The sequence below is a fragment of the Jaculus jaculus genome, chromosome 1 (genome assembly GCF_020740685.1).
Source record: "Jaculus jaculus isolate mJacJac1 chromosome 1, mJacJac1.mat.Y.cur, whole genome shotgun sequence".
Taxonomy (NCBI): domain Eukaryota; kingdom Metazoa; phylum Chordata; class Mammalia; order Rodentia; family Dipodidae; genus Jaculus; species Jaculus jaculus.
In genome coordinates, this window is record NC_059102.1 from 325,459,059 (window position 1) to 325,482,638 (window position 23,580).

Sequence of the window (23,580 nt, forward strand, 5' to 3'; positions counted from 1 at the left end):
CGCCTGCCCTTGCCAACGTAGACCGATGCAGAGGGCACGGTGAGACCCCACAGTACATGGGTGGCAAGTGCTAGCACTGAAAGGAAGGACCCACGTGGGTCAGCAGTCACTTGGCACCAATGCCATGCTGCTTGGTATGTGTACGTAATGGGTGTGGGGCACATGGGGCTGGAGACAGGTGGAAGGGAGAGCTTGGGCCCCCACCACGGGCAGAGGCAGAAACAAACTCCTTCCTCAGAAAGAGCTATGGAAGCCAGCCAGGAGCCAGGGTGGGACGTCACTGCCTCTCCACCAGGGACACGAACTTGTGGATGTCCTGGGCCAGCAGCTTGGGCTCTTCTAAAGCGGGAAAGTGGCCTCCTCGCTCCATGTAGGAATAGGAGATGAGTTTGGGGTGCTTGACCTTCTTCACGCACTTTTCTGGGGTGTGCAGTATTTCACAAGGGAAGGCAGCAAAGTCGGTGGCACAAAGACCTTCATCTTGGAGAGAGCAGGGATCCCGCTGGGAGTCAGACTGTGGCCCTGGGCCTTTCTCACAGCAGGCCTCCAGGGGCCATGGACAGAGCTCAGCCAGCTCACAGAGCCGTGATGAGGAGGGAGTCTCGGGCCTCACAGCTCCTTTCTACTCCAGCCCCTATTTCCCACTCAGTAAGGACCCTCTTTTTGGGAGGGCAACCTGGGCAGGGCACAAAAGAACTCGAGTTAGCAGGCTTGCAGAGCAAGCTCTGTTAATTATTAATCCATCTCCCCAGCCCCTATATGGACTTGTAAATCCCAAAGCATGTGTGCCCCAGCATCCTGGGACAGTGGAGACCCTGAGGACATCCCGTGTTGCTCCTAGCTTGCCATTGTGCCCTCCATGGGTTAAAGGTCAAGCAAGCTGTCACCACCCCACCTTCTGCGGCCCTTTCCCAGATTGCTCGGCCAGGCTCACCTCTCGTGCCTCTGGGCCATGAAGCCCTGGCCCATGTTTTCCTCATAGAAGCACTGAGAGGAGACGATGGTCCCTGTCATCCAGTAGAGCATGGTGTTGGTCAGAAGCTCGTCCAGGAAGGACTTGCAGGGAGGCCACACTCAGTGCCAGGAGCACGGACGGGTGAGGAGCCAAGTGCTGTCCCCTTCAGGCTGAGCATGCGACAAGGCTCCGGCTTCCCTCCTCAGACCTCACTGGTGAGATGGCTGATGTCACCCACTGCTACAGGCAGGCGGGTCCAGAACCGCTGTTTCTATGAGAACAGCTGATGCAGAGCGCTGACCAAAGCCAAGCACTGAGCTCTAAGTTCCTCAGCGACTTCTGGCCTCTGGGTCGTGGCATCACCTCCACTGACGCCAGGTGGAGCCCGTGAGCCCAGACACTTTGCTCCAGATGCGCACGCTATATCTAACCCCAGCCCCCTCCAGGCTATCCCTCTGGGTAGGCTATGTCACCCTTACCAGGACACCAAGTTTCTTCATCAAAGCCCAGATCAATACATTCAGTCATTTTTCCTCTGGTAAAGCAAACACTACTTCCTCTGATCTCCCACAGTCCTTTGCACACATCTTTTTTTTTTTTTTCCGAGGTAGGGTCTCACTCTAGCCCAGGCTGACCTGGAATTCTCTATGTACGTGGCCTTGAGCTCACAGTGATCCACCTATCTCTACCTCCCAAGTGCTGGGATTAAAGGTGTGCCCCGCTACACCCGGCTGCACACCTCTTTTTTTGAACAAGTGAGGTTGTGCTCCAATCAAATTTCCTTGTGAATTCATTGGAATTGAGGCAAGGGAGGGTAAATACTGTGGGTGATGGGAGTGTATTATAATCTAATTGCAATACATTCATGTATTAAAATTCTCAATTAAAAAGAAATTTAAAAACACTTCCTCTTGGTACTGACTATGCCACATAATCATCACATGCCTCCAAATATTCTTTTGGCTTTTGTCCAGACCCCTTTACCCCTTTAAAGTTGCAAAAGCCTTTTTTTTTTTTTTTTTTTTTTTTGAGGCAGGGTCTTATTCCAGCCCAGGCTGTCCTGACCTGGAATTCACTATGTAGTCCCAGGGTGGCCTCAAACTCATGGCGATCCTCCTACCTCTGCCAAGCCTTGCTGCACAGGATTGAATGATCAAAACACAGTGAGGTAAAAGAATCACCCAGCAGACAGGTTCAAGTGGACTGGGTGTGGGTCAGGCTAATCGTCCAGCAGCCTGGCTGGGGGACTCTCCTTTCAGTTCAGGGTGTCACCATTCCCAGAGATGTCCCCTGTGTCTTGGCCTTTCCCCAAAAGGCTTTGGAAACTTTAGTCTCCTTAAGAGTCTAGACTCCACCAGGAGTGACAATGAGAGCTCAGCTTCTGCCCTCAGCAGTCAGGCCTTGCATGTCCCCCAGGGAGCCTCAGCTGCTGGCTTGTGGCTTCAGGCCAGCCCCTAGCTCTCAACGCTTTCTCTCTCTTCCTCCTGGGAACCTTTGTGACCTTTGTGTCAGCTCATCTGATGACCTCATTCCTTTCTCTTGTTCGGGTCACTGTATTTTTGTAATGTTTTCTTCTCACCTATGAACGCTGAATGCTGAGCTATGTGAGGGAAGGAGCTCTGTGTCCCCCAAGCATCCTGCAGAGCACCTCCACACTGTATATGCTCACGCACCACGGGGTAAAAGAAAGGACGGGCAAGGCCATGCCAAGTCTGCCCCCTCCTGGCTCTGTTCAGTCTTGTTCCCTCCGTTTGCCCTCTCCAGGGCTCCCTTCCGTCCTCACTGCGGCCTGTGCAGAGGGCACGGCGGTTTCCCGGTCAGATGAGAGTTCTGGTCCTTCGGATTGTTTCTCCCATTACCTGGACCCACGGCTGTCCCACTCTCAGCTTCATTTTTGACCTTCATGAGCTGTGACAGGAGGCCGTACTGGGCAGCCTTGACGCAGAGACAGGATGGGCTCAGCAGTGGTCAGCACCCAGCGGGAGCCTACCCAAGGCTGGCCGTGCTATCTTCATTTCCAGGAAGCACCACTTCCTGCTGTGGGTGACTGACATGGCCCGGCCCGGGAGCATCCACTCCTTTTCTTCCCTACAGAGGAGGCTGTGGGCAGTAAGTAACTTTTATTTATTCAATTACATACATATTTATTTAGTTGACAGAGAAAGAAGGGGGAGAAAGAGAAAGGAAGGGAGGGAGGGAGAAAGGGAGAGAGAGAGAGAAAGAGAGAGAGAGAGAATGGGTGCACCAGGGCCTCTAGCCACTGCAAAGGAACTCCAGGCACGTGCGCCCCCTTGTGCATCTGGCTAACATGAGTCCTGGGGAATCGAACCTGGGTCCTTTGGCTTTGCAGGCAAACACCTTAACCTCTAAGCCCTGTATGTAGCTTTTTATGACCTGTGATTTGTACATAGGTCCCATTGTCAGTCCTCTTGGGCTTGTGGTGGAGATAGGGGAGACACAGAGGGGACAGGATTGGTGAGCTGGACATATCTTTTGGGGGCAACCTGTTCTTGACCAGAGGGGGAAATGCCAACAGATAAAAGCTTCCCCCCAAAGCTGCCTTTTCCACCCATGTCCTCACCTAACCTGAGCGAGACCACTGCAGGCATGGTTCTCTTGCTCTGCACCTGCCCCAGAAAAGGTGCCTCCACCTGAAATGACCCTTTGAAAGGGTGATGCTCTCATCCTTCCTGGCTGTGGGCTTCACCATGGGCCGCATCAGCCCATCTTCAGGTAGCAAAGTTTCCTCCTTGTCCTAGAGACAAACACAGTTGATGATAAGGCAAGAAGCTACAGCCACGTGACTCCTATGAGATGAAGGGTCACTATTGGCCAGGTGCCCAGTTGGCAGGAGACTTGAGTTTCAACATGTTCCTCTCCAGCTCCTTCCCCTGCCTGGCCCCTGGCTCTATTCAGGTGGATCTTGTGAGAGAAATTTGATCGTTGCCACAGTGAATGTGGGGTTTCTTTTGTCTGCCTTACCAAAATACCTGAGAAAAAGCCTTCAAGTGGGCTGGAGAGATGGTTTAGCACTTAAGGTGCTTGCCTGGGAGGTCTAATGACCCAGGTTCTCTTCTCCAGGTCCCACATAAACCAGATGGATATGGTGGCACATGTATCTGAAGTTCGTTTGCATTAGCTAGAGGCCCTGGCATGCCCATTCTCTCCCTCCCTCTCTCTCTCTCTCTCTCTCTCTCTCTCTAACAAATAAATAAAAACTTTTTTTTTCCCAAGGTAGGTGTCACTCTAGTCCAGACTGACCTGGAATTAACTATGTACTCTCAGGGTGGCCTCAAACTCACAGTGATCCTCCTCCTGTCTCCTGAGTGCTGGGATTAAAGGCATGCGCCACCATGCCCAGCTACATACTTTTTTAAAAGCCTTCCAGTGATGAGGAAAGGATACTCCTGCATGACTGCATGCCAGCAACTGTCACATAACACTCTGCCAGACCCTGAGCTTGCATAGTAGCAGTACAGCCTCACGCAGAGGTATTTCTTTATCAAAATCAAAATAAAAAATTTTGTTAGGAGGGTATTACCATGGGATATTGTTTATAATCATGGAAGTTGTTAATAAATTTTTTTCCTATTTTATTTAAAAAAATTTTTTTAGCTGGGCGTGGTGGCGCACGCCTTTAATCCCAGCACTCGGGAGGCAGAGGTAGGAGGATTGCCATGAGTTCAAGGCCACCCTGAGATGACAGAGTTAATTCCAAGTCAGCCTGGACCAGAGTGAGACCCTACCTCGAAAAAGAAAACAAAAAAAAAATTTATTTTTTATTTTTTAAATTTTTATTAGCATTTTCCATGATTATCAAAAAATATCCCATGTTAATTCCCTCCCTCCCCCCACACTTTCCCCTTTGAAATTCCATTCTCCATCATATTACCTCCCCATAATAAAAAATTTTGAAAAGAAGTAAAAACATTTTATTTGTTTTGGTTTTTTGAAGTAAGGTCTCACTTTAGCCCAGGCTGACCTGGAATTCACTATGTAGTCTCCAGGTGGCCTCGAACTCATGATGATCCTCCTACCTCTGCTCCCCAAGTGCTAGAATTAAAGTCATGTGCCATCATTCATGGTCCCATCTCTGCTTTTCAGAGTGATTTGTATTTGCCCCATCCACTGAAAGCGCTGAGAGTGAAGGGGAGTCACAGAGAATGGTTTGCACTGGGGCCTCCAGCCACTGCAGACAAACTTCAAGTGCACTCACCACCTTGCGCATCTGGTTTTACATGGGTACTGGGGACTCGAACCTGAGTCCTTTGGCTTTACTGGCAAGTGCCTTATCTATTAAGCCATCTCTCCAGCCCCACACAGAGAGGGCCCATCTTCCAGGGGTCCATAGGTAAGCAAGTAAGAAGGACATTGAGTCCAGTTGAAGGGACACTGTCAGGAGCCCATCTTTGATCATGCATTTCAGTTTTGTGTATTTGTTTTTTTTTTTTCTTTTTATTTGCAAACACAGAGAAGAGACAGAACAGGCATGCCAGGGTTTGTTGCTACTGCAAACAAACTTCAGACACATATGCCACTTTATGCATCTGATTTTACGTAAGTACTGGGGAATCAAGCTCAGGCTGTCAGGCTCTGCAAACAAGTACCTTTAACCACTGAGCCATCTCTCCAGCCCCCCCCCCATTTTAAAATTTCATTTATTTGCAAGGAGAGAGAGGGGGGAGAGAGAGAATGGGTACACTCTTGCTGCTGCAAATGCTCTCTAGATGGATGTGCCACTTTGTATATCTGGCCATATGTGGGCTACCAGGCTTTGCAAGCATGTGCCTTTAATCACTGAGCCATTGCCCCAGCCTAGTTTTGTGTATTTTCTTTTTCTTTTTTTCTTATTTATTTATTTATTTTGGTTTTTTACTCTAGCCCAGGTTGATATGGAATTCACTATGTAGTTTCAGGGTGGCCTCGAACTCACAGCAATCTTCCCGCCCCTGCCTCCAGAGTGCTTGGATTGAAGGCATGCACCACCATGCCCGGCTCTTTTTTGCTTTTTGATTCAGGTTTTCATGCTGAACTGGAACTCACTCTGTATCCCAGGGTGACTTCGAACTCACACGACTATCTCTCTCTCTCCTATCCTAGCCTCCCCAGTGCTGGGATTATAGATGTGCCAATATGCCTGCCTTCTTATTTCTTTGTGTGTGTGTGAATGTGTGTGATGTGCATGCATGTGTATATGTAGAGTCGTTTGTGGACACACAAATATGTGTATGCAGGTGCCCATGCTTGTGAACACCACAGGACAACCTTGGGCATCATCCTCAGGAAGAACGACAGCGTCTCTCGAAAGCCCAGAGCTCACCCATTGTCAGACTTGCTATCCAGCAAGTTCCAGGGATGCTCCCGTCCCCAAGCACCCAGCACTGGGCTCACAAGCATGCACCACCATGCCAAGCGTTCATAGAAACATCAGGTTCTCATGTTTGCAAGGCAAGCGCTTCTTCACTCACTAAGCTGTCTCCCCAAGCTCCTCACTCCCCAGCTTTGAGTGACAACGGAGCCGGTGCCTTGCACACGGCACGCAAGTGCTCAGTCATTCTACCCTGGGGCCACCTCGGGATGCTGTAATCTGCTCGTCAGAGCCATGTCAGTCACTGGGGATCCTAGCCTTGCTCAATGGATGTCCATCTTCTGGGCTGCAGTGTCCTGCTCACTTGTCCTCTGTGCATTCCCTCTTGCCTGGAGAGTTAGAGATTCCGAGCACTGTAAAAGTTAATGACCACCTCACATCCACAGTATGGTCTACTTTTGGAAACAGTTCTATGAACGTGTGTTTTTATGCCAGTGCTCCTCCACTCACACACTACATCCTGATGAACCCACCTAGAGTTGCAAAGTTTGTAAGCCTAAAGTGCATTCATTTTGGGCTGGAAAGATGTTAGCAGTGAAACCTAAGAACTCATGTTCGAATCTCCAGGTCCCACAGAGCCAGATACATTGATGTAAGCATGCAATGTCACACATGTGCCACAAGGGGGCACACGCATCTGGAGTTCGTTTGCAGCAGCTGGAGGCCTTGAAGCACCTATTCTCTCTGTCTCTCTCTCTCTCTCTCTAAATAAAATATGCATTCATTTTATTATTATTATTTTGGTTTTTATGAGGTAGGGTCTTGCTTTATCCCAGGCTGACCTGGAATTCACTATGTAGTTTTAGGGTGGCCTTGAATTCACTGTGATGCTCCTACCTCTGCCTCCCACATGCTGGGATGAAGGCGTGTGCCACATATATTGACATCAATGTTACTATCATTTTCCTGGAGAGATGGCTTAGCAGTTAAGGCACTTGGATATGAAGCCAAAGAGCCCAGGTTTGATTCCCTAGTACCCACATAAGCCAGATGCACAAGGTGGTGCATACACTGTTTGCTAGAGTTCCTAGTACACCCCATCCTCTCTCTATATCTGCCTGTTTCTGTCTCAAATAAATAAATAAATATTTTTTCCCTGGTTCATACCTATTTTTTAAAATAAAATCTTTTTTTAAAAAAACTAAACTTTTCAGTTAGTTACTTATCAAAAACTTATTTCCTCATCCATTTCCATACTCCAACACCCAGGCCAGGAATAGACCGCCAGTCTCAGGAAAGGTGTCAGGACCACACAGGGTTCATTCATCCTCAGTGGACTACTGTCCATGATAAACTCAAGGCAGGAACTGCCCTCTTGGAGCACTTTCCCCTGGAGGAGGTTTTGTGCTGCAACACCCAGGGACTGGGGACCCCTGAGAAGGTCACAGGGACAAAACTTTGGCCCAGGAAGGTCTAAGGTCACCCCTCATGAGCTGAAATTGCCCTGGGGAGCCCATGAGACCCGAAGGGAAGAACTCTGTCCTGTGTGTCCCCTTCTCCAGAGCAATGTCTTGGAGGCAGAAGTTCGTATCTGCTGCATGGATACAGAAGAGCTGGGACAGCAGAGGGACCCAAGCTAGACTCCACAAGCCAGACATTTGGCACTAAGGTGTAAATGGAAATTATATACATCAGCTGGAATGAAACTGGACTCAGAATAAGTGACTTGATTTATCTTGTAATGTCATGATAGTCAACACCAGTATCCTCAGAAGGGCACAGCAGAGCTCATGGGGAATGCAAATGTAATCAAAATGTAATTCTGTTGAGCTGGAGGGATGGCTTAGCGGTTAAGGTGTTTGCCTGCAAAGCCAAAGGAAGCAGGTTCAATTCCCCAGGACTCACGTTAGCCAGATGCACAAGGGGGCGCAAGCATCTGGAGTTTGTTTGCAGTGGCTAGAGGCCCTGGTGCGCCCATTCTTTCTCTCTCTCTCTTTCCCTGTTGAATAAATAAATAAATAGAAATTTAAAAAAAGTAATTCCCAACCCAACAATAACCCCAGCTACTCAGGAGGCTAAGGCAGGAGGATCACTCGTGCCCAGATCGAACTACCCTGGGCCACACTGTCAAAAATAAAAAGAAGAAATGGATAAAGAATTTGAGCAGATATTTCTTCAAAGATCTAAGAACAGTTAATGCGTACACAAAAAGATGTTCTGAACCATTATGGAAAAGCCAATCTATAGCATCATGAACAAAGAAAACTACAGAGGCTGGAGAGATGGCTCAGGGGTTAAGGTGCTTATCTGCAAAGCCTCATGACCCAGGTTCTATTCCCCAATACCCACATAAAGTCAGATGCACAAAGTGGCATGTGCATCTGGAGTTTGATTTCAGTGGCTGAGGCCCTGGTGTGCCAATTCTCTCACTCTCTCCAAAAAAAAGAAAATTCGGGCTGGAGAGATGGCTTAGCGGTTAAGCGCTTGCCTGTGAAGCCTAAGGACCCCGGTTCAAGGCTCGGTTCCCCAGGTCCCACGTCAGCCAGATGCACAAGGGGGCGCACGCGTCTGGAGTTCGTTTGCAGAGGCTGGAAGCCCTGGCGCGCCCCTTCTCTCTCTCTCCCTCTATCTGTCTTTCTGTGTCTGTCGCTTTCAAATAAATAAATAAAAAATTTAAAAAAATATTTAAAAAAAAAAAAAAGAAAATTCTAGCCAGGCATACACGACTTGGTGCATCTGGCTTGACGTGAGTACTGGGGTATCAAGCCTGAGCCTTCAGGCTTTGCAAGCAAGTGCCTTTAACGGCTGAGCCATTTCTCCAGCCAAAACTTACTTTCTTGTGTGTATATGATACGTGTGCAAGTTTGTGTGTGAGTGCAAGCACATGTACTCCTCCACACATGTGGAGATCGGAGGATAGCTTTGGGGTTATCCTCCCTTGTCTTCCATCTTGTCTGAGGCAGGCTTTCTTCGGTTGCTCACTGCGGCCCCGGCCAGGCCGGCCAGACTGGGGGCCTCCACGTGTCTCCTCTCCTACCTCCCATCTCACCACAGGCGGGCTGGGGTGACAGACGCTCAGTAAAATATTTGGCTCTTCTATGGGTTCTGGGGCTCTGTACTCTGTCGTCACACTTGCAAAACAAGTGCTTTTTGTTTGTTTGTTTGTTTGAGGTAGAGTCTCACTCTAGCCCAGGCTCACCTGGAATGCACTATGTAGTCTCAGGGTGGCCTTGAACTCATGGCGGTCCTCCTACCTCTGCTTCCCGAGTGCCGGGATTAAAGGTGTGTGTCACCACGCCCGGCTGCAAGTGCTTTTACCCACTGAGTCATCTCCACAGCCCAACCTTGTCTTCTTGGCCAGGCTACATGACAACATTTTAGGCTGGGGCATGAGGTGGAAGGCTATGATATGATAGGGTATCCCATGGTTGACCAGTTGAGTACCTCATAGCAACGAAAGGCCATCGCTGCAAGCAGGACTAAGTTGATGCAGGCTGTGTGGTAGTTAGCTTCTCACTGTTGGGTCCGAGCAACCGACCCAAAGCAGCTGATGGGAGGAAAGTTTATATTCGTTTACAGTCTTGAGGGGAAGCTTCCTGGTGGTAGAAGAATGGCATGAGTATAGGCTGAACATCACAGCAGGTAGAAAACAGCAGCAAGAGAGTGAGCTAATCTCTGGCAAGGGGGACCTGGCTATAACATTACTAAGTCTGCCCCCAACAACACACCTCCTCCAGCAAGGCTCCACCTCCCAAATTGCCAACAGCTGAGGACCAAGTATTCACAAGGTATGAATCTATGGGGTACAGCTGACTCAAACCACCACATTTTGCTCCTGGTCCCCATAAACTAATGGCCATCAATGATATGAAATGCAATGCATTCAGTCCATTTTTTAAAAGTTCCCAGCCAGGCATGTTGTCACACGCCTTTAATCTCAGCACTCAGGAGGCAGAGGTAGGAGGATCTCTGTGAGTTCAAGGCCAGCATGAGACTATGTAACTCCAGGTCAGCCTGGGCTAGAGTGAAACCCTATCTTGAAAAAAAAAAAAAAAAGCAAAAAAGTTCCCTTAGTTTTTTGTTGTTGTTGTTTTGTTTTGTGTTGTGTTTTTAAAAATATATTTGATTAATTAATTTATTTATTTGAGAGAGAAAGAATGAGGTAGAGAGGGAGAGAGAGAATAGGCACGCCAGGGCCTCTAGCCACTGCAAAGGAACTCCTGATGCATGCACCCCCTTGTGCATCTGGCTTACGTGGGTCCTGGAGAATTGAACCGTGATCCTTTGGCTTTGCAGGCAAACACCTTAACTGCTAAACTATTTTTCCAGCCCTGGTTTTTTTTTTTTTTTTTTTTTTTTATCAATACCAACACTATCCAAAGACCCACACAGTCCAGTCTCTTAACTGTGAGCCTGTAAAACCCAAAACACATAAGGACACAAAGTAAATATTCACACTGCAAAAGATGGCATTGGGCCTAACTAAGAAAGATTGAACCAATGCAAAATCTAAAATAAACAGGATAAACAACAAATAGTGCAGTGTGTGTCCATCTGAGACCCACAACAAAGTCCTTGGGGTTCTAATGCCTCCCCTCCAGCTTGGCTATCCACAGCATGGGGAAAACTGCACCCTGAGCTACCAGCTCTCCTTGGCAGCTAATCTATAGTCCTGACATCTTTAAAAATCGTAGGGTTAGCCAGGCGTGGTGGCGCATACCTTTAATCCCAGCAATTGGGAGGCAGAGGTAGGAGGATCGCTGTGAGTCTGAGGCCACCCTGAGACTACATAAGTAAATTCCAGGTCAGCCTGGACCAGAGTGAGACCCTACCTTGAAAAAAAAAAAAAGAAATCCTAGGGTCTCCACTAACCCGTGGTTCATGCATAGCATGCAGGGACTTCAGCCACCTTGCCTCATGTCACCCAGTGGTCAGATCCGAAAGAATTACATTTCAAATCAAAATGACCCTCTCTTTCCTGAATTTGATATACTTCCAAAATGAACAGCAGGTGGGCTTTGCTAACAAATTGCTAATCCAGGGCTGAATAAAGCCAATTTGAAGAGCAGACAAACATCTTCATATTCTTCCTTCGGGCTCCTTACTTTCAAAAGAGTCAGGGGGCTGGAGAGATGGCGCAACATTTAAAGGTGCTTGCTTGTTGTGGATCCCAGGTTCAATTCCCCAGTACTCACATAACGCCAGATGCACCAAGTGGAACATGTGTTCAGAATTCATTTGCAGTGGCAGGAAGCCCATACTCATTCTCTCTGTCTGCCTTTCTTTCAGTCTCCCTCTTAAATAAGTAAAAATTTTAAAATAATATTTTTTAAGAAGAGTCAGCATTCTTCCTGCTATCCCAATGCAGAACTGCTGTCCCAGTCCCAATGGGGGTAATCTCTCAAACAACTGCAGCTGAACTGGCTGCTGTCTCCTGCCAAACTTTTTGTTTATTTGTTTTTGTTTTTGTTTTTGGAGATAGGGTCTCACTCTAGTCCAGTCCGACCTGGAATTCACTATGTAGTCTCAGGGTGGCCTCTTGGGGATCCTCTTACCTCTGCCTCCCGAGTGCTGGGATTAAAGGGTTGTGCCACCATGCCCAGCTCATTTTTGTTGTTGTTCTATGCCATATCCATCTGATCTATGTTCTGCCATTGCTTTTTTTTTTAATTTTTAAAATTGTTATTAGCATTTTCCATGATTATAAAAAAAAATCCCATGGTAATTCCCTCCCTCCCTACCCCCCACACTTTCCCCTTTGAAATTCTATTCTCCATCATATTACCTCCCCATCACAATCATTGTACTTACATATATACAATATCAACCTAGTAAGTAACCTCCTCCCTTCCTTTCTCTTCCCTTTATGTCTCCTTTTTAACTTACTGGCCTCTGCTACTAAGTATTTTCCTTCTCACGCAGAATCCCAATAATCTGTAGCTAGGATCCACATATGAGAGAGAACATGTGGCGCTTGGCTTTCTGGGCCTCGGTTACCTCACTTAGTATAATCCTTTCCAGGTCCATCCATTTTTCTGAAAATTTCATAACTTCATTTATCTTTACCGCTGAGTAGAACTCCATTGTATAAATGTGCCACATCTTCATTATCCACTCATCAGTTGAAGGACATCTAGGCTGGTTCCATTTCCCAGCTATTATAAATTGAGCAGCAATAAACATGGTTAAGCACATGCTTCTAAGGAAATGAGATGAGTCCTTTGGATATATGCCTAGGAGTGCTATAGCTGGGTCATATGGTAGATCAATCTTTAGCTGTTTTAGGAACCTCCACACTGATTTCCACAATGGCTGGACCAGATTGCATTCCCACCAGCAGTGTAAAAGGGTTCCTCTTTTTCCACATCCCCACCAACATTTATGATCATTTGTTTTCATGATGGTGGCCAATCTGACAGGAGTGAGATGGAATCTCAATGTAGTTTGAATCTGCATTTCCCTGATGACTAGTGATGTAGAGCATTTTTTTAGATGCTTATATGCCATTTGTATTTCTTCCTTTGAGAATGCTCTATTTAGCTCCATAGCCCTTTTTTTTTCATAGCCCATTTTTTGATTGGCTTGTTTGATTCCTTATTATTTAACTTTTTGAGTTCTTTGTATATCCTAGATATTAATCCTCTATCAGATATATAGCTGGCGAAGATTTTTTCCCATTCTGTAGGTTGCCTCTTTGCTTTTTTCATTGTGTCCTTTGCAGAGCAAAATCTTTGTAATTTCATGAGGTCCCAGTGATTAATCTGTGGTTTTATTGCCTGAGCAATTGGGGTTGTATTCAGAAAGTCTTTGCCAAGACCAACATGTTGAAGGGTTTCCCCTACTTTTTCTTCTAGCAGTTTCAGAGTTTCAGGTCTAATGTTAAGGTCTTTAATCCATTTGGACTTAATTCTTGTGCATGGAGAGAGAGAAGAATCTATTTTCATCCTTCTACAGATATATATCCAATTTTCCCAACACCATTTGCTGAAGAGGCTGTCTTTTCTCCAATGAGTATTTTGGGCATTTTTATCGAATATCACGTGGCTATAGCTACTTGGGCTTACATCTGGGTCCTCTATTCTGTTCCACTGATCTACATGTCTGTTTTTGTGCCAGTACCATGCTGTTTTTGTTACTATGGCTCTGTAGTATAGGTTAAAATCAGGTATGGTGATACCACCAGCCTTATTTTTGTTGCTCAGTATTATTTTAGATATTTGAGTTTTTTTGTGATTCCAAATGAATTTTTGGATTGTTTTTTCTATTTCCATGAAGAATGTTTTTGGAATTTATATAGGGATTGCATTAAATGTGTAGATTGCTTTAGGTAAGATTGCCATTTTCACGATATTGATTCTTCCAATCCAGGAACAGGGGATGTTTTTCCACTTTCTAGTGTCTTCTGCAATTTCTTGCTTGAGTGTTTTAAAGTTCTCATTGTAGAGATTCTTTACTTCCTTGGTTAGGTTTATTCCAAGGTACTTTATTTTTTTTTTATGCAATTGTGAATGGGAGTGATTCTCTGATTTCATCCTCTGTGTGTTTGTTGTTAGCATATATGAAGGCTACTGATTTCTGTGTATTTATTTTGTATCCTGCTACATGGCTATAGGTTTTGATCAGCTCTAACAGTTTGCTAGTAGAGTCTTTAGGGTACTGTATGTATAGAACCATGTCATCTGCAAATAATGATAACTTGATCTCTTCCTTTCCAATTTGTCCAGTGCTATGTTCATGTAGCCATTCAGGCAGGCCAGGACCCCTTGATAGTCCACACCAGAATTTAATTTCACCACAACTGGCCGTCCAATGATTTGCTTTAAGAAGTCACTGGGGGTTTGCTTCCGCAGACTCATTTTAACCGTCCTTGCGAACGGGATCTGGAGCCCTCACCGCGGACGCCGCATAAGCCTGGCATTGCTTTTTAATTTAGCTTTGCTTAAGTTCTCAGGACACGGGAAGAGTACAGCCAGTCCCTCACTCATACAGTATGTAGGTCAGTTCCAACAAAAATCTCTTTCCTTTCACAGCCCAAGTCTCACAGTCCAGAGTTTTAGTGCATCTAGGTCTTTCAACTCTGACCAGCATATTCCATCAACCTCTGCTTACCACACTGCAAGGTGTCTCCTACTGCAAGGTCTCAAGTCCTTCCGTATCCTTCCTACAAATCAGTTCTAAAAGACCAAATGCTCTGGGCATGGTGGTGCACGCCTTTAATCCCAGCACTCGGGAGGCAGAGGTAGGAGGATCACTGTGAGTTCGAGGCCACCCTGAGACTCCATAGTGAATTCCAGGTCAGCCTGGGCTAGAGTGAGACCCTACCTCGAAAAACCAAAAAAAAAAAAAAAAAAAGACCAAATGCCAGGATTCTATTATCAATGATCCCACTGGTACCGATTTTCTGCTGTAGTTACCTTCACATTGCTGGGATAAAGCACTTGACCCAAAGCAGCTGATGAATGGAGTTTTTTTTTTTTTTAATTTTATTTATTTATTTGAGAGCAACAGATGGAGAGAAAGAGGCAGAGAGAGAGAGAAAGAGAGAATGGGCACGCCAGGGCCTCCAGCCACTGCAAACTCCAGACGCATGCACCCTCTTGCCTTGTGTATCTGGCTAATGTGGGTCCTGGAGAATCAAGCCTCGAACCAGGGTCCTTAGGACTCACAGGCAAGCGCTTAACTACTAAGCCATCTCTCCAGCCCGAATGGAAAGTTTTTTATTTGGCTTAAAGTCTTGATGGGAAGCTCCACAGTGGCCAAAGAAAGCATGTCATGAGCAAACATTGCACGTCACTTCTGCCAGAGCAGTGGAAAACAGCAGCAAGAATTAGCCATGTCCTGGCAAAGGGGAGCTTGGCTTTAACACCCCAAAGCCCACCCCCAGCAACATACCTCCTCTAGCAAGGTTCTACCTCTCAAATTGCCATCAGCTGGGGACCAAATGTTGAGAACATGTGAGTTTAAGGAAACATCTGATTGAAAGCAACACACCACATACAACCCCTGCCTTCCTTTACAGCCTCTTTCTTGGATCCCTACATTGCTGACTGTTTTCTTCATTTTTCATGTTGAAAAATTATTGCTGTTTCCTACTGTCTAGGTCTATGGACTAACAGCTTATTTATTATTTTTATTTGTGCATTGTGGTTAAGATGACAAATCATAGTCACATCTCAGTGACCTAGATCTGGGACACTACAGCACTGTCCACTCAGAGTCACCTCATACAGGAAGGCTGCTCCTGTGACTCGCCCCTTCCCCCACGTGGAGTTCTGGAAACACACCTGCAATGTTGGTCTTGAAGTGAGGGTACTTGTTGAGCATCTCCACCTGCTTCCTCCAGTCAAACTCGTTCCGCCAGTAGGACACGATTTTCTTCAGGTAGTTGGAGTTGAAACCATAGTGGAAGCGGCTGCCCTCCAAAGGTGGGCTTCCACGGAACTTATCAATCCTCTGGTATAAGTCCTGCAGGTCCGAGGCAAGACAGAACTCAGGTCTCCAAGCCAGAGTGAACCCTGTAAGCCACAGACGGGGACGCATGTGGTGGCAATGCCGAGCTCCCACGAGCCACACTGGGTCCTGCCAGGTACATGGCCTCTTCTCTGTGCGTTTCAGATTTCTCTCTCTCTCTCTCTCTCTGTTTATTTTAAAGATTTTATTTTTACTTATTTGCTTATTAGAGACACACACAGAGAGAGAGAGAGAGAGAGAGAGAGAGAGAATGGGCATTCCAGGATCTCTAGCTTCTGCAAACAAACTCCAGATGCATGTGCCCCCATGTGCATCTGGCTTACGTGGGACCTGGGAATCAAACCTGGGTCCTTATGCTTCACAGGCATGCACTTTAACCACTAAGCAATCTCTCTAGTCCTCTCTTTCTCTGTTTTTAGTACTAGGGAAGGAATGGCAACTTCTGCACAAGTTATACATGTGTTCTAAATTTTAGCTATACCCCATGTTTCATTTTTGGGGTGTAAGAACAACAGTCATCTTTAGTTTATATAGGGATCTCTGCAGCAGGGCTCAGTGACTTTGTGTATAAAAAGGCACATGCCCAGGCCCAGAAGGCCAAGCACCACATGGTCTCTCTCATATGTGGATCCAAGCTACAGATGTTTGGACTGGTATGTGAGTTGGAATAAAACTCAGTGGCAGAAGCCGGGCGTGGTGGTGCATGCCTTTAATCCCAGAATTTGGGAGGCAGAGGTAAGAGGATTGCCATGAGTTTTAGGCCACCCTGAGACTATATAGTGATTCCAGGTCAGCCTGGACTATAGTGAGACCATACCTCAAAAAACAAAAACAAAACAAAACAAAAAAACCTCAGTGGCAGAGGCCAGTAAGCTAGAAAAGGGCGATAAGGGAGGGGGGCACTTAAGGGGATGGTATTGTACATACGTAAGAACAGATTACTGGGGGATGTGAAGGCCTAAGTGAGGTCAGTGGAGGAGATTGTAAAGGAACAGTGGGAGGGGGGATAATCAAGACCTAAGAGGATATGAATAAGTCATATGGAAACCTGTGTTTTTGGACAGTGGTGCACTCAGATACTAGAGATTGTTAGTAAAAAAAAACATTCAGTGCCAAGGATGGGATACCTTCCAGTGAGTTGTTGGCCAGGGAGGTTTCTGATGCACCCAAAACATTACAGGCCATTGCTGAGGCTCTTGGTTTCCCACTAGGAATAGATGATAAGATCCTATTGGTGAAGACTCCACATACTTAGGCTGCAAGGTCACTGAGAAATAAATCCTGCTGGAGCTGAGCTGAAAACCTACTCTCTATAGATCAGCTGACAGAAAGCTGGAAAAAGCTATGTTGCATGCAGCTCCATGGGAGAGAGAGAAGTCATCAATGGAGATAATCAATAGTGGACAATGCAAGCCTTAAATTTGGCCAGCCAGGCCAAATAAGCCAACAGGTGCAATAGTGGCATGTCTGTTATGGGGAAAACAACTGTTCACTACTTGGACTGGAGGCCCACTTCACAGGAGGGAATACATGATTGATACGGAAAACCTATGACAGGGGAGGTCATGAGCTCTAGCTGGTATCTGGCTAAATGCTTATATTATGCTCACCAAACTGCCTGGTAAGCACTTCTCTTAATGTTAATAACTGTATTAATGCTACTCTCACTTTTAGTTAGAGAACCTTCTCTTTTCAGATGGCAGTGACCTCTGGGATGACTCAGAAGGAACCATAGTGCTGAGAAGAAGTGACAGAGGAGTGCTCAGCACTGAAACATCTCTTTCGTACCCACAAGGCTAAGAGTCCATTGCAGAAGAGGTGGAGGAAAGAATATAAGAGACAAAGGAAGAGTAGGACTCCTTATGACATGCTCTTCTAGACGCAAAATGGCCTGGATATCCATGACCTCACAGTGCCTGACACTACATACACATGACCATCATAAGAGGAGGAAAAGATGGTGACATCAAGATAAAAGAGAGACTGATTGAGAGGGGGAGGGGATATGATGGAGAGTGGAGGTGTGAGAGGGATGGTGGGGGGAGGGAAGTATCATGGTTTGTTGTCTATAATTATGGAAGTTGTTAATGATAGAAAAGAAAACAAAGAGAGAGAAAAGCACCCAGCAATTATTTTAGGCCTTCCCAGGTGCAGGGTTGTCTATAATTATGGAAGTTGTCGATGATAGAAAAGAAAAAAAAAAGAGAGAGAAAGGCACCCAGCAATTATTTTAGGCCTTCCAAGGTGCAGGGTTGTCGGGCACTGCCAGGCACAGGCTGGAGCCTTCAGGAGAGGAGCCCGAGCTTCCAGGCACAGCTAAGGAGCCCCAGGCTACAGGAGACCACTCCCTCTCCAAGCCCAGCATACCTGAACTTAGGCTCTGTCCATAGCCCTGTAACCTTTGGCCAGTTGCCTAGGAAACTCCTGATCAGCCTTCACACAGCCCAAACCCCTGAGACCCTAGGCCACCTGACCCTCCCCTGCCATTGCCTACGAGCTAGAATGAATGTCCCCATATTCTAATTAGGCATCAGAAATGAACTTGGTACGTCCAATCCTCTTAGGGTCCTTTCCCCTACTCTCAGATGCTTATAAACCCATTTCACTGACAATAATCTGAGAGAGCTGTTCAACTTTCTCCTGGGAGTGTTCCTCTTGTCATGCACTCACCCATCCATGGTTGCCTGGTCACCTTTGGTGGGAACCGCAGCTGGCCCCCAGAGCAAGAAGCCAGAAACCCACAGCTGGCACCCAGGCAGGGACCTTATGAGATGGACAGGGTGGGTGAGTGTTCTTCCAGAGGGACTGGGAGACATCGGCCCATGCGGTCTTGCCTCCATGTTTTGAGGGCTGACAGGTTTCTATTTCTCCTCCTTTATTTTCGGTTCGCATCATCACGCAGGACCAGACACGACGAACTGACAACTGATGTCTCTTGGCTGAGGCCACTCTTCGGTATTGACTGAAGACCAGTCGTCCTCTGCCTGGACCCCGACAGCCTGTTGGGTGTTGGCAAAAACCCTCTATCTATTTCTCTCTGACACACACACACACAAAACAATAACACATCAACCTCTTAAAGGCCTGCAGGGCAGGTCGCCGGCCTCTTAAACCTGTGGACAGGCTCACGCCTGGAGCTTTGGGGGATCCCCCGTGTGCTAATCAGCCCTCGGGAACGTTGCCCTCTGGTTTTGGTGTTTCTAATCTTTCTCTGTCATGGGTAACATTGCCTCCTGCCAAAAGAAATCTCAGATTCACGGAATAAGAGCTCTTGTGAAAGTTAAGGGAATTAAGCTCTCCCAGAGGGAGGCCGGCTCTTTTGGGGAAAAAGTCCTCCAGGTTGTCCCCTGGATTTCTGGGCAACCACATGGCCCAGACATGTGAACCCATATAGCTTATCTGGCTAGAAAATGAAAAGTTCAGGAAGGAAATTTCCCTTCACTCCCTTTAAGCAGCAAAACTACAAGCAGGCTTTGCAAGCGCTCCAAAGCAGCTTGAGCCAGAGTCAGGCAGCAGACAGACAATGGCACCTCAGCCCATGCAGGCGTCATGTCTCGGGCTCCTCTTCCAGTGACCCCACCCCCGCTGGGCCCCTCTTTTCCCAGTGGCCCCCCAGAGGACCCCCTTCTTCAGCAGCCTCCTGGCAGTCCTGGAGGCCCCTCTTTTCCTAATGGTCCTAGGTGCCCCCCCCCCACAATTCTTTCCCCTTCAGGTAACTAGGCTCAGACTCCTGCAGTCTCGGACATTACCGCCACGTGTATTAGACCTGACCCGGGTGAGCGCCCAGGAGCCGGGCAGGGCTGATTTAACATGTATACAAACCCCACCCAGCTGCCGCAGCGCACCAAAAAGCAGCAAGAAAGAAAGGAAAAAAGGTCACTTGTAGGGCTGGAGAGATGGCTTAGCGGTTAAGCGCTTGCCTGTGAAGCCTAAGGACCCCGGTTTGAGGCTCGGTTCCCCAGGTCCCACGTTAGCCAGATGCACAAGGGGGCGCACGCGTCTGGAGTTCGTTTGCAGAGGCTGGGAGCCCTGGCGCGCCCATTCTCTCTCTCTCTCCCTTTATCTGTCTTCTCTCTGGGTCTGTCGCTCTCAAATAACTAAATAAATTTTTTTAAAAAAAAAGGTCACTTGTAACTAAAGCCTATGGTGAACTGAAGTTTTACGTAAAGAATGTCATACTTTGTTACATGATATCATAAATATAATTACTGAGCTTATGTTTTAGGTCAACTTCAACTTAGAGGATTATTGAAAACAACAGAATTCTCTCTGGAGTGGTAAATTATAATTTGTTAGATATTTTAAAATTAAAATAAAAAAAAGATTGTAATGTCCTGTTACTTAAAAGGAGGAGGCAACTGACCTGACTTCTAGGCCAGCCTGCCTCAAGATAACAACAAAATTTGCCTTGGTTACTCCTAATAAATCTCCCGAAAGTGTTTCTCTCATCATGCGCTCACCCACCTCCTGTTGCCTGGGTGCCTTTGGGGGGGAAACCACGGCCGGCCCCTGGAGCAAGACCCCCAGGAACCCACACAGGTTCTCCACTTTCTCCCTGAGGCAAGGAAGCCACCACAGGCCATTCACACATGAACAGGTGGGGCTGTGTTCCAATGAAACTTCCTCACAGGACTAATACTTAATGCCACATGATCATCACCTGCCTCCAAATATTTTTCTTCTTTTGGCTTTTGTCCACGCCCCTTTAAAGGTGTATAAGCCATTTCTGACAGGGGGCAGCGCAAACATGAGTGACGGGCTACATACAATAGGCCTGTGACTCATGCTGTGCCAAGCCTTGCTGCACAGGATTCATGACCCAGTGAGGCTGACATTTCAGCAGCCCTGCTGAGAGACTCTCATTTCAGCTCAGGGAGTAGCTCAGGTGTCACCCTTCCTACAGATGTCCCCGTGTCTTGGCCTCTTCCCCAAAGGCTTTGGAAACCTTAGTCTCCTTAAGAGTCTAAACTCCACCAGGAGTGACCCGCAGAGCTCAGCTTCTGCCCTCTGCAGTCAGGCCCTCACTTGTCCCCCAGCCTCAGCTGCTGGTTCTTGGCTTCAGGCCAGCCCCTACCTCGCTTGCTCGTGCTCTCTCTCTTCCTCCTGAGAACTTTCGTGGCCTTTTGTCAGCTCATCTGATGACATCATTCCTTTCTCATGTTCCGGACACTGTCTTTTTGTAATGTTCTTTTCTCACCTATGAACGTTGAATGCTGAGCTGTGTAAGGGAAGGGGCACCAGAAAAGAACAAACACACAAAGTCTGGGTTCAATCCCAGCATTACATAAAATGGAAGTTCTGGTACATGCTTGTAATCCCAGCACTTGTGAGGTGAAAACAGTATGATTAAAAGCTCAAGGTTGGGCTGGAGAGGTGGCTTAGTGGTTAAACGCTTGCCTGTGAAGCCTAAGGATCCCGGTTTGAGGCTCGATTCCCCAGGACCCACATCAGCCAGATGCACAGAGGGCGCACGCGTCTGGAGTTCGTTTGCAGTGGCTGGAAGCCACTCTTTCTCTTTCTCTCTCTCTCTCTGTCACTCTCAAATAACTAAATAAAAATGAACAAAAAAAAAATTTAAAAAAAGTTCAAGGTTATTCTTGGTTATCTAGTGAGCTACAGGCAATCCTGAGATAAAGGAGACTCTTGAAACAAAACAAAGAAAGGAAAAAAAGAGCCAATTTCCAAGTCCTATTCCCACCTATGTCCTCATAGAAGAGGAAGCACAGCAGGCCTTCCCTCCTGGCTTCTACGTACCTCGATCTCCTCATCTGACGTGTCCACCTTGAAAGGGTGGATGCTCTCGTCCTCCTCACTGGTGGGCTTTGCACCTGGGCCCCACCACCCGTCTTCAAGTGGTAAACTTTCCTCCTTGTCCCGAGAGAAGAACCAGTAGATGACGAGGCCCAGCACCGAGGCGAGGAGAAGTTCCAGCCACATGACTCCTGGCTGGGAGATGAAGGGACGCCATGAGTGAGAGGCAGGACTTGATGCCCGCCCGGCCAGCACCTCCTGATTCCCACAGGCTCATCGCTCAGCTCCTTCCCCACGGTGATGCTAAACCCTGGTTGTCAACGTGATGGGATTCAGAGTCACCTAGGAGACACACCTCTGACCCTATCTGTGAGGGTGTTGTCAGAGACTCAACTGAGGATGGAAGATGCCCTGTGAATGGGGTGGAACCCTTCCATGAGCTGTGCTCCAGAGCTGGGTGGAAAGGAGCAAGTGAACAAAAGACCCACATTCATCTCTCTGCTTCCTGACTGAGGGAGCCACGTGAGCCGCTGCATTAACTCCCGTCACCATGTCTTCCCACCACGACGACTCTACCTCGAACTGTCAGACAAAATGAACTTTCCTAAAGTTGTTTATCAGACATTTTGTCTCAAACATGAGTAAAGGAATCAATACTACCAACCCCTAGCCATGTTCATGTTATAGTGAAAGAAGGGTGAACATTACAAGAATGAAAACAGCATTTCCTGTGTCAACACCTCTGGCAAACCCAAGAAAAGCTGGAAGTTATGACAAACAGATTCTCTGGATCTGGCCCGACAGCAGCTTCCCCAAGACTCCCGGAGCCACGGTCTTGCACAGCGGTCACCACCTCTCAGACACAGGTACTTCTGCCAGGACCGTCCACCCAGCAAGGGTGTGTTCCCCCCACACTGAAACCACTCCCTCATCAGTCACTGTGGCCAAGAACTATTAATTCAGAATCTGTTGCTATGCATCTTTGTGGTTTTAAAATATATATATATATATATATTTTTTTTTTTTTAATTTATTTGAGAGAGACAGACACAGAGAGAAAGACAGATAGAGGGAGAGAGAGAGAATGGGCGCGCCAGGGCTTCCAGCCTCTGCAAACGAACTCCAGACGCATGCGTCCCCTTGTGCATCTGGCTAATGTGGGTCCTGGGGAATCGAGCCTCGAACCGGGGTCCTTAGGCTTCACAGGCAAGCGCTTAACCGCTAAGCCATCTCTCCAGCCCTAAAATATATTTTTAACAGGGTTTTTATTTCTTAATTTATTTGAGAGACAGAGAGAGAATGGGTATGTCAGGGCTTCCAGCTACTGCAAACAAACTCCACATGCTTGTGCCACATTGTGCATCTGCTTAATGTGGGTCCTGGGGAATCGAATCTGGTTCCTTTGGCTTTGCAGGCAAGCGCCTTAACTACTAAGCCATCTCTCTAGCCCTTAAAAAAAATATTTTTTAAGAAATTTATTTAAGAGACAGAGAGACAGACAGATCAAAAGAGAGAGAATAGGCACACCAGGGTCTCTAGCATCTGCAAACTCCATTTGCATGCACTATCTTGTGCATCTGGCTTTTAAAAAAAATTTATTTATTTATTTGAGTAAAAGAAGTACAGAGAGAGAGAATGGACACACCAGGGCTCAAGCCACTGCAAACGAACTCCAGATGCATGTGCCCTCTTGTGCATCTGGCTTACGTGGGTCCTGGAGAATCGAACCAGGATCCTTTGGCTTTGCAGGCAAACATCTTAACTACTAAGCCATCTCTCCAGCCCCATCTCTGTGTTTTGATTTCAGCTTTTAGGAGTGGGGGTTGAACTAAGGATACAGTGTAGGGTCTCAACCTCTTGGTAGGGAGGCAGACGTAAGAGGATCGCTGTGAGCTCAAGGCTACCCAGAGACTACATGGTGAATTCCAGGTCAGCCTGCACTAGAGTGAAACCCTACCTCAAAAAAAAAAAACCATAAGCAGCCATCCACACATTGAATTTAGGACATTTATCCCCATGAAAAGAAAGCCTACATTCCAAACTAGTCACTCCTCCAGTGTCCCACCTAGAGCTGGTGACAGTGTTTCTGAAAAGC

At 47.0% G+C, this 23,580-nt stretch overlaps 1 protein-coding gene across 1 annotated transcript; it reads right to left on the minus strand.

Annotated features, from left to right (window-relative positions):
• Positions 1-277: 277 nt before the first annotated feature.
• On the minus strand, positions 278-21,673 carry LOC123458780 (epoxide hydrolase 1-like). The gene is made up of 3 exons (XM_045144136.1): positions 21,489-21,673; positions 15,548-15,728; positions 278-480 (listed from the first exon to the last, which is right to left on the minus strand). Exons 1-3 carry the CDS (start codon positions 21,669-21,671, stop codon positions 278-280), a joined length of 567 nt encoding a protein of 188 aa, XP_045000071.1. The 5' UTR covers positions 21,672-21,673.
• Positions 21,674-23,580: the final 1,907 nt, after the last annotated feature.

What these genes read in the sequence shown, in the direction of transcription:
- LOC123458780 (XM_045144136.1), bottom strand. Translation starts at nt 21,671, where the DNA reads ATGTGGCTGGAACTTCTCCTCGCCTCGGTGCTGGGCCTCGTCATCTAC. An exon ending in CGTCAGATGAGGAGATCGAG is followed by an intron (nt 15,729 to 21,488) that starts GTACGTAGAAGC and finishes TCGGACCTGCAG; the next exon opens with GACTTATACCAGAGGATTGA. An exon ending in CTTCAAGACCAACATTGCAG is followed by an intron (nt 481 to 15,547) that starts GTGTGTTTCCAG and finishes GCTCTCTCCAAG; the next exon opens with ATGAAGGTCTTTGTGCCACC.